Below are 18,607 nucleotides of genomic sequence, written 5' to 3'. Positions count from 1 at the left end.
TCGTAATAATTTAAAAGAAAACGTGGAAGACAATATAGGGAGCGTAAATTGACCTATCACAATAACTTAAGAACTTGCAGCAACAATAATAATAATAATAATAATAATAATAATAATCTGAATCAATGGCTTTCATAGTTCATTTTGTACAAATTAATTACTTCGGGGGTTTTTACTTTCTTCAAACCGAATTTACACATCAAAATTCATCTGAATCAAATTCAAACTATCTGAATTAAGCTCACAATTTTACTTGATAAAGCACAAACCATGCTTACAAACCCTAACCAGGTCCAGACCGGCCCAGGGATTGACACTAACAAACCTATTTTTCTCGGAGCTAAATACTCATTCTGGTGGGAATCCATCATGAACTAAATCCCTAGTCTGGCCAGCCACACGAGGCAATATTCTGATATATTCTTTTGCTTTTCATTGATTAGCCCTTATTCCAACTAAAATTAACTTAGCCATTGTTGGCAAATCCTTGAATCAACATCCCAATTTTTTCTCGGTACTTCTATACCAATTAATGAAGTTGGTGATCAAATAATAGAAAAGTTATATCACAAATACAAATTAGAAACTGATAATAACATAAAGAAAAGAGTTCACAAATTTAAATTAGATATTCCATTAATTGTAATCCTAAGCAAGAGAGAAATAGTTCATGTTGATTATAAAGTAAGCATTAACATACTAGAAGTTAACGTAAACATGATAACGCTTTAAAGTTAAACAAAAATAACTGATGACACAGAGAAACAAGGGCTTTGTTCTTCCAATTCAAAGTTCGAATATCCTCCACCTTCAATAGCGTTCTTCTTCGCCTTGTTACTTAGAGACGAGAGAGGGCTTGGTCGGAAGCTCGCTTGGAATCTGTCCGTGGCCATCCCGTCTGAACAAAAACACTCAATAGATTATGGTCCAGGCCACGTAAAAGTCGGAGAGAACCATGTGGCATTATTACAGTTTTTCACAAGAACATCATATTACATTGACAAAACCACCGAAATGTGAAATTGTTCTATTTCGATACTACTGTTCTAAGCGGGAGAGAGATTTCGACTTCCTCTGCAGCAGTACTCCTTTCAGCAACCACCTTGGACATTCCAAACATCTGCAAGTAAAGGTCCCGGATCAGCAGGAGGAAGACTGTCAAATGTGAAAGTATTATCAGTTTGAAATAGGAACAAGGGGAGGGGACCTTCTGAACAGTCTTCTTGAAACAACTCTCGTGCTCATCCATGGATGCATTGATAAATTCATCCATGTGATCCTTCAGATCCTCCAGAAAGGTTGCATCATCATCCTTCTTCTTTCGACATGATGTGATCTGTGGTTTGTTCAACGCAGTAGGAGAGGTCTTCTCCGTGTCCATCTTATTGACAATGAGAGAGAGAAGATAGGTCAGGTCCCTTCTCCATCAATTCATTTGAACTTGACACATCAAAAGCCCGGGCAAGGAATTACCATTCGAGCAACCAGCAGCGGCTCAACGAGAGACGGGAGCAGCTCGAGCAAGGAGCAGCAGATTTGTCTCCACAATGAGAAGGGTGAGCTACGCACAACTCGAGCAGCGGTCAGCGGAGGCGAAGGCTGTGCAGGATTGGAACGGCCCGGAGCAGGAGAGGAACGGTCAGCGGAGGCTGAGCAGGAGCAGCGGTCAGCGAAGGCTGAGCTGCTGAGCAGGACTGGAACGGCCCGGAGCAGGAGAGGAACGGTCAGCGGAGGCGGAGCCGGAGCAGCTGTCAGTGAAGGCGCTCCAAGCGGCTGCGTGTGCCGGGGGGGAGCTAGGGTGGGTTTGGGAGATTGTTTTCGAGAGTGGGGGTTCGGGAGATTTTGATAATGACAGGAAATAAAATTAATGAAAAGATATTGGGAAATGGAAAGATCATGCCTGCCAGCTTAATATAGTTAAAAAATAAAAAAGATATACAGGCCAGGTCGGGCCAGGCCCAACATCATCTCCATGCCCGACCTGGCCCGCGCTCGGGCATCCTTTCTTTTGCCCATGCCTGCCCTGTTTGTAAAACGGTCAGGTAAAATCCGGCCCAAACAGGATGGGCCAGGTCGGGTACCTGTCGGGTAGGGCCATTTTGTTATCTTACTAAGGAGGGTCAATGGTCAACTTTGGTTAAAGTCAAAGTCAAACTTGATAACTGGAAGACTCAACCATTTGTCACGATTGACCAATGCAAGACTCATAGCACGTGCTGTTTTGACAATCGGAAACCGATATGGTTCAGTCAAGGACAGTCAAAAGATCAATTGGAGAAGCCGAATCAATTGAGGTCAACATTGGTCAATGTTGGTCAAACATTGTTATCTTAATCGGGCAATTCACTCATCGGGATTCAGATCGACTTGAAATTTTTATGGTATATAGAGCACACCTAAAGATCCACTCTGGAATTTTGCGGCGCCCCAACTCATCTCGGATCTTGAGATATGACTTTTTGAATTCCCGATTCAAGAAAGAATGACCAAAAATATTGCTTCTCTATACTTCAGGAATCGATGTAATTAGTTGGCTCAACAAAAGGAATTCTGGCCAAAAGTATTTTTTCCTTAAAAATGGACGAGTCGTTGACGTTCGGGCACAAAAATCACCCTGAGAGTTGATCGGAGCTGGGAGATAAAATTCCTGGAATTCGGAATGTTTAAACAATGGAATCGAGATAGCTTAATTGACAATATAAACCTACATCTCGGGTTCGATTTGGATCCAAATGGAGCAATTCCAGAGGCCATGACGAGCGCAATCGAGTTAGAATTGATTTGGTGGGTATCCCACCCCCAGATTCTAAACAAGCTGGGAGAACAAAATTAAAAGTGAATTATGCGCAATGATGAAAAGTAGACAAGCTCAGGACGTCGGGGGAAATAATTCCTCTAAAATTGCTTGAGTTGTATTTATGTGCAAGGCCAACTTCTATGGACTCTTGACTCCTCCAACTACATGTCTATTAAAAAAAAATATTAGGGTGATATTAAGGGAATTTCGTCCAAAATTGTCAATTATTTTAAATTAGTCTAGAAACGAACCGTATCGAGGGATGAATTTTTGACATGCTTCCCGAAACCGAAACGATCTGAAATTTTAATGGAACGTGTCTTTTCATATAAAATGCTATCTTGGGTTCGGGTATTATGGGTTGTTTGGTTTCAAAGTGTGATTTTAAAATCACGCTTTAACTTAATTCTACCCACAACAAAACAAAATAACTAATACAAAGTCAAAGGGTGGACCTCATACATAACAATTTATATCACTTTTTTTTATAATCAAAATCTGATTTTAAAATATTATTTTGAAACTAAACGCTAAACATTTTCTTAAATTCGCGGAAACCCCCGGCCCTAGTTAGGAGTCAGGAAATGTTGCTAGCCTTTGGATCAAAGTGTTCTACCATTCTAATCACCATAGAATCGTGATATTTAAGGGGAAACCTTCCCCATCCAGACCCAAGCCGCCAGATACATGAAGAAAGGTCTGAAAATCTGATTGCCTTGCAAGGAAAAAAAAAAAAAAAAAAAACCTCTCTTCACCCTCCCCTTTGAGCGGTAAAAACAGAGCAGCCGTTCTCTTCCCCTCCTTCCTCAGCAGCGCTCCTGACCTGAGCCCCACCTCAGCTCCTCCTTCCTCTCCTCCTCTCGGTCAAGCCACCAGCAGCTGGCTCGAGCCTGCGCTCCTGAACAGCAGCTAAGCGTTCCTCCATCTCTGCCCTTCCAAGCTGCTTCTTGCAGCTCCGAGCCCCTTCATGAATAGCAGCAGTGGCTCCTCCACCTGATGACGAGCTCTCCATCCCTTGTATCCTTCTCTGGTCAGCAGTATAACCATTCCCTCAAGAAAGGACTCGGTGAGCTTCTTAAGTCTCAAATTGGCTTGTTTATGTGTGGTTGCAATGATCATTGATTCCATGACCGGTTCGTACACATTCTATTCAATTTTGATTGCTTTAAGTTTCTGTTGAGCTTTAGACTGAACTGTATAGTGGCGCAAATGGGGGCGATTCGAACATGTTTTGCGCGATATCGATGAAGACATTGAAGAGAGATCATGTTTATTGTGCGGGCTGAGCTATACAGTGATTATTCGAAGAATTCAAGTGCGTCTAGTATACATTTTGTGATTAGAAGTTGTGTTTAATGGAATGGTTGAGTTGTGTGGGGAACCTTCGATGGATTTGGGCCATGTTTAGCATAGTTTTGTCAGCTCAAAAACATGTGTGTTGTGTAGGCTGAATTATACGATCATTGTTTGTTCGATTCGTCATAGTTCGGCTTGATCTAGATGACTTTTCTCTCATATTTGATTTCATGGCTCAATTGTGTGGTGATGTGAGAATGGTATTCACTCGATTCTCTGAATTTTGAGCATGAAGAGAATTTATGCCTCTAGCAGTTTGGTACCTCAAATCTTCTTGTTTCGTGCTTGACATGGAACGCTTCATTGTGCTTGTCAACCTCATTTAGTGGTCTTGGTTGCTTTTTCGGGTCACTCTTATGCCATAAGGCAGATCACTCTCAGGTCTAGTTACCTTAAAACTGCTTCCTCGTTGTGTTACATGTCATCTTGGTCTGTTTTAAGTCAATTTAAGGCTTGTTTTAATTCTAGACAGAGGTGATTTGAGAGCCTTGGAGGCTCATTTGATTATCTGTGAGGTGTAATGAGGGTCTTCCGGCACTTAGGTCTTAATAGGCTGCTCTTCTGTACATTCAATATCGATGGTGTGACAAGATTATCGAATACTGGAGGTTGAATAGGTCCTATCGATCCGGTTTCGATAAGTAAGTGCTTGCATATTGTTTTTTGGTTCTCCTTGCCTCTCTTTACTTGTCTTGCATGTCGTCCTGAACGAGAAGAGAAGGCCAGAGAATGCGCGAGAAGATTGTGGACCGACGTGATCGATAGATGCACTTCCCCAATTGACATGGAGAATGTCCGTGGGGCAAGGGCCAATTGACAAGAAGGGCGTCGTATTTTGGCGCGACGTTCTCAGGTTCACTATCCTACAATCTTGGTCGGTATAAAGCCCGAATCTTAGTATCATATTTAGGTCTTGACGATGTGATTTTGCTTTCCCTTGAGTGGCCGCCCTACGCATGTTAGAATCGAAATTAATCTTGACCTTGGTCTTGCAATCAGAGTTGATTTGCTTAATGAATCCATCACACATGAATATTGACTGATTAAAGAGTGGACTTAAAATTGTTTGATTTGCACAAGAATAAATCCACAAGAATTGGAATTCTAATGGGTTGGGCTTCAATTAGATTTAGCTGGGCTAAAGATGAATTTTTGTGTGAATATGGACTAAGGGTTCAAGGGCCTACAATTTTTTTAAAAAATTAGAAGCCCATGTGTGTGATTATGAGTGCTATCATGGTAATTGTGTGAGTGTTTGTATTGATTGCAAATTGAACCCACACGAATTAGACTAATCACTTATATTTGACTTAAATCGCCTATTAATTCTAATTGGACCCGAACCTTTAGGTTACAATTGGGAGGGCGTGACTTGAGTGGGATATCGGGCTCGAATAGACATGAATTGTGAATACAGAAAATCTACGCTATGAGAGTTTCACCCCTTAGTAAGCCGATCCTGCTCAACTGAATTAGTCGGGGGTGTAATTGGGCTTTCAGATATTAGGGTTCACATCGAAAAAAAAACCCTAAATCGCTTTCTCCCATGCCAGGGATCTTTAGATTTCATATTGAAAATATACAAAGATAATTATGGGTTTATAAGAGGGTTGAACCTCGCATCCCATCAGCTTGAGCTTTTAGGATGTAAATAGATCTAACCCATTGTAGGCCCTTTGATGTTTAATATGGTATCAGAGCCACAATTCCATGCATTTGTGCGTTCGCACCATGCCAAGCCCTATATGTTTGAGTGAGGCTAATAAGGGCACATGCCAATAAGGGCACCTCAATTAAGGGCACACGTGCAACGTATGGGTCGCAATTAAGGGCGTCACTGCGCTTGCTAGCATGCAGACTTTGTTTCTCGTCCGGTTTCATCCCAGCTATGAATTCACCCTGCACATGAGGGCGCGCTATTAGGGTTACTAGCATGCTGACTTCGCTTCTCGTTCGGTTTCATCCTGGCTATGAATCCACCTTGCACATGAGGGTGGTTGTCAATGATCCTTAGACCTCACATTGGAAATATACAAAGATAATTCTGGATTTATAAGGGGTTTGAGTCTCGCATCCTATCAGCTTGAACTTTTAGAATGCAAATAGGTCCAACCCCTTGGATGTTTAATATCCCACATCTCTTCTCTTATGTTCCCCTTCGGCCTTCCTCCGCTCGACGTTGAACAAGACAAGCTCTTGGCCTTCTCCTTTGCTCGTGGCCTCCGCTTCTAAGCTCCATGAATTCGTCGCCTCTCAAGACTAGCTCCTCTACTCTAGTAGGCAGCCGCGAGGCCTGCGACCTCAGTTGCTCTGCTCTAGCTCCAGCTGCTCCTCGTGACCTACTCCTTTGCTTAAGCACGACCGGCTGCTGCTGCTGCTTGACGGACGAGCTGCTCCACTGTGAGCTGCTGCTGTACCCCTTCAAGAGCCTCTGTTGAGGTCTAAATCTGTATAATTTTAGGTTTGAATATGTATAATCTGTGTAATTCTGAGCCCTCCCCCCAAACCAGTTGACAATAATGAAGTTTTTCACCTAAATCTGTTTTATCTTGGGTTGTATGTTGTTGTCGACCTGCTTATACAAGTTCCTATAGGGTACTCAGAAACTATGTGTATAATATAAGTTTCGAGTAGGATCTGGTTCCATATCCGAATAGAGTAGGGTTTGGTTCCAAAAGTTTGGAACTTATCCTCTACAATACAAGGTAGGGTCTGGATATCACGAAAAATACAAGGTACCTGACCTGCAAATCCCTAGCTAATTATCTGTTTGATAACTGCAAATGCTATGTGTACGCGATTACCTTGTGTGCGAAAGGTGTACCAAGTTGCGTGGCTGCTGGGTATGATTTTTTAGTCTGTCTATTATTAGCATTAGGACTACGAGAGGGCTAGAAGTATATATGTGACTTTACACAGTTCACTTACTCTCTACGTTGTTCCATCTGCGCTGCAGCTCCCACCGGAGGCATTACAAGCTGAAAACACAGAGGCATCGGGAATTTTTCTCGTTGATGCAACACGTTGTGCTTGGCGATGATCCCAATGTCAAACTGGGCAAGCCCTCACCCGACATATCTCTTGCAGAAGGCTTGCCCTTTTTGACTTCAGGATCATCGCCAAGCACAACATGATGCATCAACGAGAAAAACTCTCGATGCCTCTGTGTTTTTAGCTTGTAATACCTCGTGGGAGCTGCAGCACAGAAGGAATAGCGTAGAGTAAGTTAACTGTGTAAAGTTGCATATATACTTCAGGTCCCCTCTGTAGTCCTAATAATGCTAATAATAGACAGACTAGAAAATCATACCCGGTAGCCACACAGATTGGTATGCCTTTCGCATGAAGATGTCTGATCAAACAACTTGCCCCTGCAGTTGTTAACATGTTGCATTTCATTAGGACGAAGGAACACATATCAACTTCTGCAAAATACTTGAAAAGACGCTTAATGAACGAGTAATTTGTCGAACCAAGGGGCCGTGGGAGACTAGACTACCACGACACTCAGCTTCCGGGGAATATGGTCTGCAATAAATCCTCTCTTTGTATGAGAAAATCCTCAGCAGACACAGAGAGCGATTTCAGTCTCTTCAACAAACACCCGGGCAGCTTCTATTGCTTTCTTGCCCATCATCTTTGCCTTGAGACACCAATCAAAAGTTTTGTTGTACGCGCGAGTATAATTTCCTAGACTTCCGTATAGAACTTCTCGGTATCTGAAGGAGACAAGAGAGCCTATCACAAAACATGAACCTTCCGACCAAGGATTCATTTCGATTGTATCGCGAATAGGACTTTCATCTTGGAAAAGCTAAAGAGGGCAATTAAACCAGAACTCCTCCCAAGACTAACTAGGTCTCAAGTAAATAATGGCACCACCGGAACAAGAACATGCAATGCCTTTACCTACTCATTACAGTCAGGGGTCGGCTGCTCAAGCTTTTGCTTGAGGTCCCCTCAAATGAGTCCCATTTTGTTATTAATAATAGTATAGTATAATATCTGTCGTACATATTATATATATGTGTGTATGTATATATCTTTTTTTTTTAGTCAACCTATAATTATTATATTGGTCAACCATAAACTTACGTAATTTATTTTCATGTATTAGTTGTAATTATCATTCACCATCTTTATTAACGTAACATAACAATGTCATCACTAAACATACAGACTGACAAACTAAAGATCACTAACAAACCCTCAGTAATCAAATTCAGAGCAACCAAACAAAATGTTTCCCATCCACATACAGATCCGGAAGCTACATACATACATATATGTATGCATACTTACATAAATATAAAATAAAATATACAAAGAAGCTGTCGCCCGAAAATTACGACAAGTGGGGCAAGAAAGAAAATAGAAATAATAAAATAATGCTTTGCAATGGCAGGTCTGAAAGCTATCTCCCATAAAACATGCACACACATATATTATATATAAAATTGTAAATGAATAAATTGTGTTGAATGAAAGGAATATCTACCGAGCAGGAGACCGTCCATGTCGAAGATGACTTGAGTGGTGGAGGCCATATGGATCAGAGGGGAATGGTGATCTGGAAGAGGAGAAGATGAGATCTCCTTTTTCTTTTTTGCTCGGCAATGAAGATGAAGATGAAGATGAACTTTTCACTTGAATGGGATCTTTCTCCTTTCTCATTAGTTGGCTAATAAATGCAAAATTTTTCTTTTCTTTTTTTCTTTTCTATTTTGTTTGAAAGGGCTGCATAAATGCAAAATTCCACATGTTCTGTGTTGTTGTCTAGCATGCGGCATTATATTATATAATATTAAGATAGGTCCTTTTAAGTTGACATCGTAACTCGTTTTTGTCATTTTTATGGGTGACCTGCTGTAGCTAATCAACCTCATTCTTTTAATAATAATAAACCAAATTTAAGAAAAATAAATAAACAAACACGCACAACGATCAAGCAAAGGCAAAGTGGGGGTATCCCCACCAGCCGCCACCACACGGGGTAATGTCCTTGGCGGCCTCAAGGCACACCAGGTGGTGACCGCCGGCCACAGCCCTACCCCCTAAATGGATCGACGTCGCCGGTGTCGGTGGTGATGACCAACGATGGAAAATAAATCCGGGAAGGTAAGTCAACTAAAAACAGAAGCTTTCAGCTTTAGCTCAGCTCGGCCAAAGCGATCACCTGCCACTATCTTCCCAGATTCTCCTCCTTGGCTCACACTTTCTCCCTCCGCCGCTCTCTCCCCATCCCCTTGGAAGGCCCATCTTCACTTCTTCATCAACCACAGAATAAACCTCGCACTCACCGACGCCTCCAGGGCGAGGACCCTCAGACGCTTCTCAGTTCTGTTTGCGTGACTCTAGCCTGGTTTGGACACGAGGAGAGTGTTAAACCATCTGAGACATAACAATGTTTTCGTATCGTCATACAAAGATTAAGCTTTTAGGAGAAAAAAATGTTTGTTTTCTTTCACAGCAAAGTCGTCAGGAAAATCATGTACCCTCATGCACCTCTCCAGGCAAACAGGTCATCCATGAAAGTATTACACTATTTGCGAAGTTGCCAAAGAGCGTGAATCATGGAGTCTTTGTCAATGGCTTCAGTGCAAGGGAGGAAACTGTGCTTGTGTAAGGAAGCAAACTCGGGTCAGATGTGTCCTTTCGGTTTACCAAATGTATGAGTAATCATAATCACTCCGTTCAACATATCAATATATAAACATGGTTGATTATGAGTCAAACCTTCCCACGTGAAATGATTGGCATAGTCGCACATTCAAATATAATCAAATTGAATATTTGTTCCGAACAAACAGTTAGTGAAAATTGCATTAACTTACACTTGTCAATACAGTGCTGCGATTTTTTTTTTTTAAGAAAAAGTCTCAACGTTATTTTATTTTATTTTTTCTGAACTTTACGATTTTTATTTACAATAAATAATATTTATTCTAAACTTAATACTTTATTTCAAAAAAATATTTATTTACAATATTCATTTTTTTTGCTTATTTTACAATTATTTTACATTTTGTTTTTCATTTTACGATTATAAAGAAATCAGCTCTATAATTTTATTTTAATTTTTATTTAAAAAAAATAACCCACAGACCAAGGGAGAAAGATTACTCCCCATGGTAGCTGCAGGTTCGATAACTCAGCAGAGGACGTGTTGGTTTCGAACCAGTTAGATTACAAGCCGGAGGCGAAGAAATTAGTGATACTAGTACGGATAAGGAGACTTTGCCAAAAGCAGTGAGCACCATGGCAGTCACGAAGCGGGTGCATGACAGTCTCTGGTTCACTCTAGCAGAGGCTATGCATGCCGAATCGATGTTTCATCCCTTGAAGCACAAGGGAGTGGGCCGTGGCAAGAGAGTTAGCTGCTGACCACAGAAAGTGTAAATGCACGGGATTGTCCCAGAGTGGTTTGGAGATGGTATCACCCCTTGGAGGTAGCAAGTTAAAAGCTGACCGTCTGAAATCTACCATCCGATGAATGTCCTCATGCTACCATGTCCGAGGAAGAGGACATGCTTAAAGGCATGCAATCCTTTAATTGATACCTATGATGTTCTCTGATAGGACCATGGAGAGAGCATCAAAATTCCAATCCCTTTCTGTAGTAAGTACTGCATACTGAATCCAGTAGGCGAAGATCTCCAAGGATACAGCTTTTGCAGATCCATTCATGGTGAATCGCATTCGTGGCTTATGGTACTTCTCAATTTTCACGATGAACCCTGTCTTTTGTGCGCTTCAGGGAAGACAAAAAGTGTGCATTTGCGCCTTGGTTGGTTTGGTAACAAAAGTCACTCTCTTTCAGATGTCGAGGTTGTCGCCCGGAGTGGTTTGTAGGCCTCCGCCACCGACTTCGAGATGTGCTGTTAGTCACATGGCCTGGGACCCAATTGAAATTGGAGTCCCCACTACACCGTTTTATTCGACTAGTGAGCCACTTAAAGACACCTACGGGGTCAGGAGATTAATCGTCTAAAGATTTATATTTGACTCGGTCTTTTTAACCAGAGAAATGAGTTCGGGGTTTGTTACGACTTACACGATTAGAGGCCCGCAAGTCAATAACTCGTCCTTTCGGTACCTTCATGGGCTCGTAATAACTATAACACTTTTTATTCGTTAAAGCCGAGCTGATTAAACCTATGGTCGAGGTCTTTGTTCAGATATACAAAAGGAATAAAGAGTTAATTTATAGACTTCGCACAATACATATGCTTATATATATTTATACAGTTCGACTCTAAATATGGGCCATACATTCGGGCCAAGAAAAGCAAAATGGGCCATACCTTTAGGTATACCTGGGTCATACATTCATGCTAACTTCCATGAAGTGGCCCGAGTGGATCTACAAATGGACTTAAGGCCCAAAGAAAGGAAAATGGGCCTAGGGCCCCTAACTTAGAAAAATTCTAAGTTAATCCCCTACATTTACATATTTTATTCACGGCTTTATGATTTTATCCGATTTTATTTACATGGCCATATTTACATGAATTAGTCAATTGTTCTCGAAATTCTACGAAAATAATCATAATCCCTCAAGGCTGATTTGACCTTTAATTTGGATCCTAGGACTCAATTAACGGGTAATTACCTTTAATCCCGTGATATGTGTCAATATACGTGATTATCCATTTTCAACCGATTTACCTCAAAAGATCGAATTATTATTCCAATTAAGTCGAGTGGTTGACTTTAATCCGGTTTAAGAAATTCTCAAGTCCTAATGACCCGCCCTCAAGGTCACTAAGATCTTCATAGGTCCTAAGACACACTAATCGTATCTAATTACCTTTAGACCCATGTAATAAGTCAAATATAAATGATTATTACAAGTTTACATGTCAATTTCACGATTTGATTGATTTTGACTCAATTAGACACATGCAAGTTCGGCTGACACTCACAAGAGTGATTATCCGTATTAATCAAGCCTAAATACATCCAATTAGACTCGATTAGACTCTGATTCCTAAGGCCGAAACCCTAATTAAGTCAATTTCACATAAATTAATCTAATTACTCCTAATTAGACTCTAATTAAGCGAAATCAGACTCAATTGGATCGTAATCCACTCGGCCCTATACATCATTCATACATTCATGAGCTCCATACATCAATTGAAGCACAAATTAGAGGAATTGGCCACAATTAGGCCTTATTACACAAGAATAATGAATAATCAACATAATTAACACCTAGTTTGGCCAAATCGACCCTTAATTCAATCAATTAGGACTCGGATCAATTCAGCGAAAATTGTTCAGCATGTTTAAGAAGTCAATTTAGCGCTAATTTGTGAGACCCGGCATATTTTTCAATATGCATACATACACATATACTCATATATATAGAAATATATTATATATATTGGACTTTTATGTTGCTGGAAAAAAAAAAGGGATGGAGGCATGGGCTCCACGTGGCCCTAATTTCTTCCCTGATCTTCCACCGCCATTGACTTTCTTCTTTTCCTTTTTCTTGTTATGTTTGGGGCTGGGGGGGAAACGAAAGAAACAAAGGGTGAGAGAGAGAGAGAGAGAATAATAGACAGACGAGAATGAGAGCCCGCCATTGACGACCTTCTCGAGCTTCGTCAAGCTCATCCGTGCTTCTCTTTTCTATCTCATGAGCTTCTAATTGATTCTCTAGCTCCTCGTCATTGACGATTTGGTGTTCCTCTTGCTTATTCTTGCTAGTTTGGATTCGTTATGATGTCGAGGAGCTCGCGGATGACAGAGGCATCGAATGGGGAAAAGCTTCGCTGCATCGAATGAGGTTACGAGATAGCTTAGGTATGTTGCCAATTCTTCTCGATTGAGCTTTATTTATTTGATTGTGTAATTGCTATGGATTTAGAAACAAGTTAGTTGGATGACTAAATTAGAGAAATTGATGGAATAACTTAGACTAGTACATTTGAACGTTTAGTGAACTAAGTTAGGCCACATTGATGCTGCTGAAATTTGTGAACTAGATATTGATTTGGTTGGTTATTGCAAGAAGCATTATCCTTAGATTTGTTTGAGATAAAGTACTGTAAACAGATTAGTGAAAGGTAGGGGAAGTTTCATTCTTATCATTTATATTCTTATAGAAGCATAAGTATAGATAAGCAATGGACTTTTTCATGGAAGTAATTTTTTTAGTCTTATTGAGATGGAGAACAACTAGGGAGAGAGAACTACCGAGATAGAAGTCATCTCACAAGGAAGAGTATTGCATTTTCGGTTGGATATTCATAGAGTTTGGGTACATATATAGCTGAATTATTATTTTCTTTCATTTGGTTAGATCTCCATTTTACTTAACATTAACTGTTTTTGTAGGCTATGAAGTGAAAATATGTTCAAGTAGTTAGTTAATAAGTTGGATTTATAGCTTATTCGGGGTCTTAGGAACTTCTAGGCATTCGATTTTTCATTTGCTGCTAGCTGCTGCTTCAGTGTTCTATAGTTAGTTTATTAATTTAAATGGGAGTTGGGTTTGTGAAGTAATTAAGAACACATTTCATTTGCTTGAGTTATGATCTAAATGAATTAATGAATTTGGGGAATTAGATGAAATGGATCAAAAATTGAGTTTTAGAATGACAGTTGATGTCGAAATCTGGGGAAGTTGGGAGCTAGCTGAAGAATAATGATTGTTGTTTAATTTGTATTAACTAGATATGTAAGTAGTTTTTGACATAGATGAGAAATGGACATAATGAATATGATATATACATACATATAAATCGAGACTTATTGGAAATATAAGCTCTAAAGAAGAGTGTGGGAGGTATTGAAAGTCTTCGTGATGGTGCTATATTTTTATTATTTAATCTAATGCTTGTAAATAATATGGATCGAGGAGATTGAATTCTTGCACTCTGAAGGCTCGACCCAGCAAGCTACCTTTTTTGGGGTTGTCTATATGTACTCTATTCCCTTGTGAAATGATGTATTATAGTTATATGAATTAGTTAAGAATAATATTGTGATAGTTAGATTAATAAATCAATCTTCCTGTGTCGTATGAAATGATTTAAGAGGTATTGCCCTTCTATGTTTCATTTTGACTTGAGATATGCGGTGTGATTGTGTATGAGATATGTGATGATAATGTGATAACATTATAATGTGATTGGGTATATGCTTGTGTATATTGATAATGTTTGATTATAGCAATGGGATCGCTAGATTCGGCCGAATAGAAGAAAGGGCTCGAACGGCCGCTAGACTTGACGAAATAAAAAAAGGAGCCCGAACGGTTGCCAGACCCGACGGAATATAAATTGAAGTCAACTCTTACTGTCAGAGGTTAATAGGCGGCCATTGCTCATAAGATATGGATATTGAGAGTTAAGAATGATACGAGTGAGATATACGGGGTCATAGTACCGTTACAACTCTGTTGCGAGGAAATGGAACCCTATGGCTATATTTATTTGTCTAGTTTGATTGCTGTAAATGTGATGATTGTTGAGATTATCTGAAATTGTTCTGTGAAAGTTGTGTTGTTTGCTAAGGCTTGATTTGGTCCGTGTATGAGTGTTAGGTGGCGCTGAGTTAATGGTTAATTCTAATATTATTATATAGTTATATTGATAATTGATTGTTTACGAATGGATTTAATAATTATTTATATATATGATATAATATGCTGTGTTGGTGAATTAAATGACGAACTTGGGTATGCTAGTATTATATATATGAATGTTTGTTGTTTAAAAATATATTATCTTTGTTCATTTAGAAATATATTTTAGTTAATAATAGTTCATTTCACTCTAAAATTTTGTGCTCACTGAGATGTAGTTCACATTCTGCATATATTTTTCCAGATAAGCTTCTAGCTGCACATGAGAACTTTTTAGATATCAGGGATCAGCTTGGAGGACTATGTGGGGACTTTAGTTATTTAATATGTATTCTTTTTGTATAGAATGTATTTGAATATATTACGATCTAAAATTTTTATTTAGTTGGTTTAGTGATATGACTCTCTTATAATATATATATATATATGTGTGTGTGTGTGTGAGAGAGAGAGAGAGAGAGAGAGAGAGAGCTTGCTGGATTGGTTATATGTTTTTGGGAGTTATGGAAAACAGATTTTTATGTGAATAATTCATGTGATAATGGATATCGAGAAAATATAGGGGAAATTCTGCTGAAATTTCGGGTCGTGACATAATTAAGACTAATTAGACCTAATCAAGCAAGATCTCTAATAATAGGAAGTCAAACGCACCTAATGAGGCCTAATCGAACAACAAATCATCAAATTAGCTCCCTTAAGCTTAACTTATAGAAAATTATAGAATATTACAAAGCCCAATTTTATGCTAATTTCACCTAATTAAACTAATTCAAGCCTAATTACTCATAGCCAAGTTCGCGATTAAGCCGATTACACATGATTTTAAGCCTAATTAGACCCAATAGAACTTAATCACCACATATACAAGCTAATTAAAGCTAATTCCACGTAACTTCTCTCCCCTAGTTGAGAGCTTCTCTCTCTAAACCTTCCCTTTGTTGGAAGCTTGTTCTTCTTCTCCACCTTCCTCTTCCCCTTCTCTGCTACATTCCTCATTCTAGCAAGACCGCCTGATCAAAGAATCATCAACAACTCCCAACTAAACAAGATCTCCAAATGGCCACTACACTAAATACTTCCAACTACCTCGCCCGTCATCAATCTCCTATGCTTTCAGCTCAACCATTTCCCCACGAAAACAACTCTCAATCAACTTAGCAATTACTGCTACCAACTGCATCAACCATTTTCATCACCGACTTCCAACTGAAAATGACAGTCTCAACTGCATCACATTCATTCCATTCCCTAACATTCCTTACCTACATTTACTATCGATATTCATTTTCCTCTCCATCTCAGAAGAAACCCCACCAAAATCGCTCCGAAACCACTTACAGCACCAACCTGCCCCCTCCCCAAAATCCTACCTGCAAACACAAGCCATCCTACCATCTCCAATGGATCCCACAGATCTCGACAGCTCTCTTACTGAAATGTTCAACACAAGCATGACTTGGAGTCACAATCAAGCTGTCCTGGAACTTCCAATAAATGAAGAAGTACTGCAAGACACTATCCCTCTGACTCTCCTCATCAAGCCTTTCGGCTTCAAGCCTCCACCTCCAAAGGCCATCATTCCCCGTCTTCTGCAAGCCTGGAACACAAAAAAAGGGGTTATTATTGCTCCGAAAAAATATGCAGAAGATCTCTTAATCTGCCTTTTCAAGGATAAAAGGGATATAAAATCTGTTGAGCGAGAGCGTGCCTGGTCAGCACAAGGTGCTCATCTGATGATCTCTCGCTGGGATAGAGGCCTTTCACTGGAAGAAGTCAAATTTGACAGCGTTTCTTTCTGGATTCAAATCATAGGAATTCCGCCGGAACTTCTCTCCGCAGGCAACATCACCAATCTTGCAATGCGAGCAGACAGGGTAGTTGAAATTGGCTGGAAAGACTCTCCATCCCTACCTAAGTGGTACATTACCCCGAAAGCCCTGGTGAGAGTCCCAGTCACAAAACCCATATGTCCTGGAAGCTTCATCAATAGGAAATCAGGACCTGCAACTTGAGTCTTCTTCAAGTACGAATTCCTAAAAACCTTATGCTATGATTGTGGAATCTTAGGACATTGTCAGCACCTAATTTCGGTCCTTCGGCTCCGAGGGGGGCAAAATTGTCATTTCCTAATTTATCACCTTTTCTTTAAAAAAAAAATTTCAAGTCCCAGGCAGGGGCCGGGCAGCGTTGATCGGCTGCCCGTGACCCCACCGGCCTATTATTTAAAAAAAAAAAAAAGAAAGATTCGGGCAGGCCGGGCAAGGCTGGGCAACGCTCGCCGGCTGCCCGCGACCCCGCTGGCCCAGGATTCCCCAAAATCGCGATTTTTGCGATTTCCGCCGAATCGGCCAAAATCCGAACGGAAAGGGAATGGAATGGCAACAAAAATACGATTGGGGAAGCTACAAACAGGACCCAGGAAGAAAAAACGAGGGGGGGCTCTCGTTTGGAGGAATTTTGGGATCGGAGATCTCGGAAACCCTCGCCGGAAAACGCGACTTTTCTCCTCGATTCCGACCATGTCGACTCTCGGGACGCCCATCCCGAGCACGGCGTAGCCCAGGTAGTGCTTGCTGCCGTCTCTCGCGTCCTCTCGCGCCGTCGCTGCGACACCCCGAAGCGGGAACCGCCGTCCGCAGCGGCCGGAATCCTCCCCTTCGCCCATCGTCATCTTCTCCGTTCATCTCCTCTCTCACGGGCTCGGCCCATTTTCCTTCGGTTTGTGTAGGTCCAGCCCGTTAGGCCCAGTTCAGTCCATCCGAGACGATCCGACCCAGTTTGTCGCCTGACCCGTTCGGTCTCAACCCGGAAATTGGCCCGGAACAGGCAGATCCAGACGCACGGCCCAGTCCGGCCCAGCCGTGCTCTTTTGTGGCCCAACGCTCCCTTCCGCTGCCCAGTCCCCGCGAGTTCGGCCCAGCTCTCCGGCGCCCGGCCCAGCTTACCGGCCCAATGCCCTCCCAGTCGGTCTGAACTGCTAGTTCCACGGGGTCAACGGAAGCGAAAAGGAACAAAAATTCAAAATTTCCTACCCGTGAAACTAATTCCAAGACCTACTAGAAGAATAAGAGTAAATAAAAGCGTACTTGGAATATTTAAAGTTGTCGACCGAGCGTCCCACGCGTGACGCCTCTACTGGTATCCACACCGACTTTGTCGACGAGTTTTCGAGATCGGCGGTGCTAACGACCAATACTCGAAAGAAATACCGATGCAACACCCGAAATTTTTAGACTAATGGACCTAATTTGAATTGAACAATTCAATTCAAATTATTTATACTTTATATGCATACACATATATGCACGCACACATATATGTCTCTGCACATATAATTATATGTGTGTGCTTTTATATATATAAAAGTATATGCATATACACACATACATGCATACATTCACACACACATTATATATATCAGTACATGCACACTATCCCCTTTATATAAGCAATATGGGGGGAACAAAATTGAAGTTCCCACCGATGTGGGATTAGCATTAAATTGCTCCTCACATGACATGTGTCCATACACATGTCTATTAACATAAAAGCCATGTGTCACCGTATTAATCGTGCATCAATTTTGGTCCATTTAATCTAATAAATCGAGTCTAATTAATCGACAAATTTAATCTCATTAAATATCCGATTAATCGGTCGCACCATAAATCATCTAATCTCAATTAGACGTTTTTATTATTTCAAAATATCTCGTCAATTTAGTCGTAGTGTGTGACCCTGTAGGTTCCCAATTACGTTGATAATAATATCGAAATCTCTATTTCAATATTATAAACAGTGAGCGGCATCTAGCAATGCATCACTGTTACTCAAGTAATCGGAAAGTCAAT

The 18,607-nt window shown here is 40.6% G+C and overlaps 2 protein-coding genes across 2 annotated transcripts; one reads left to right on the top strand and one right to left on the bottom strand.

Moving 5' to 3' along the window:
- Positions 1-610: 610 nt before the first annotated feature.
- On the bottom strand, positions 611-1,777 carry LOC116209943. The gene is made up of 4 exons (XM_031543708.1): positions 1,474-1,777; positions 1,208-1,381; positions 997-1,120; positions 611-898 (listed from the first exon to the last, which is right to left on the bottom strand). Exons 1-3 carry the CDS (start codon positions 1,474-1,476, stop codon positions 1,028-1,030), a joined length of 270 nt encoding a protein of 89 aa, XP_031399568.1. The 5' UTR covers positions 1,477-1,777; the 3' UTR covers positions 611-898; positions 997-1,027.
- A 10,878-nt stretch (positions 1,778-12,655) lies between these two features.
- Positions 12,656-16,892, top strand: LOC116209938. Its single transcript, XM_031543702.1, has 2 exons — positions 12,656-12,967; positions 14,998-16,892. The coding sequence occupies exon 2, from the start codon at positions 16,157-16,159 to the stop codon at positions 16,766-16,768; it is 612 nt and encodes a 203-aa protein (XP_031399562.1). The 5' UTR covers positions 12,656-12,967; positions 14,998-16,156; the 3' UTR covers positions 16,769-16,892.
- Positions 16,893-18,607: the final 1,715 nt, after the last annotated feature.

Source organism: Punica granatum, chromosome 6, assembly GCF_007655135.1.
Source record: "Punica granatum isolate Tunisia-2019 chromosome 6, ASM765513v2, whole genome shotgun sequence".
Classification (NCBI taxonomy): Eukaryota; Viridiplantae; Streptophyta; class Magnoliopsida; order Myrtales; family Lythraceae; genus Punica; species Punica granatum.
The sequence above is the reverse complement of the archived record's forward strand: the minus strand, read 5'-3'. Positions and strand labels throughout refer to the sequence as shown.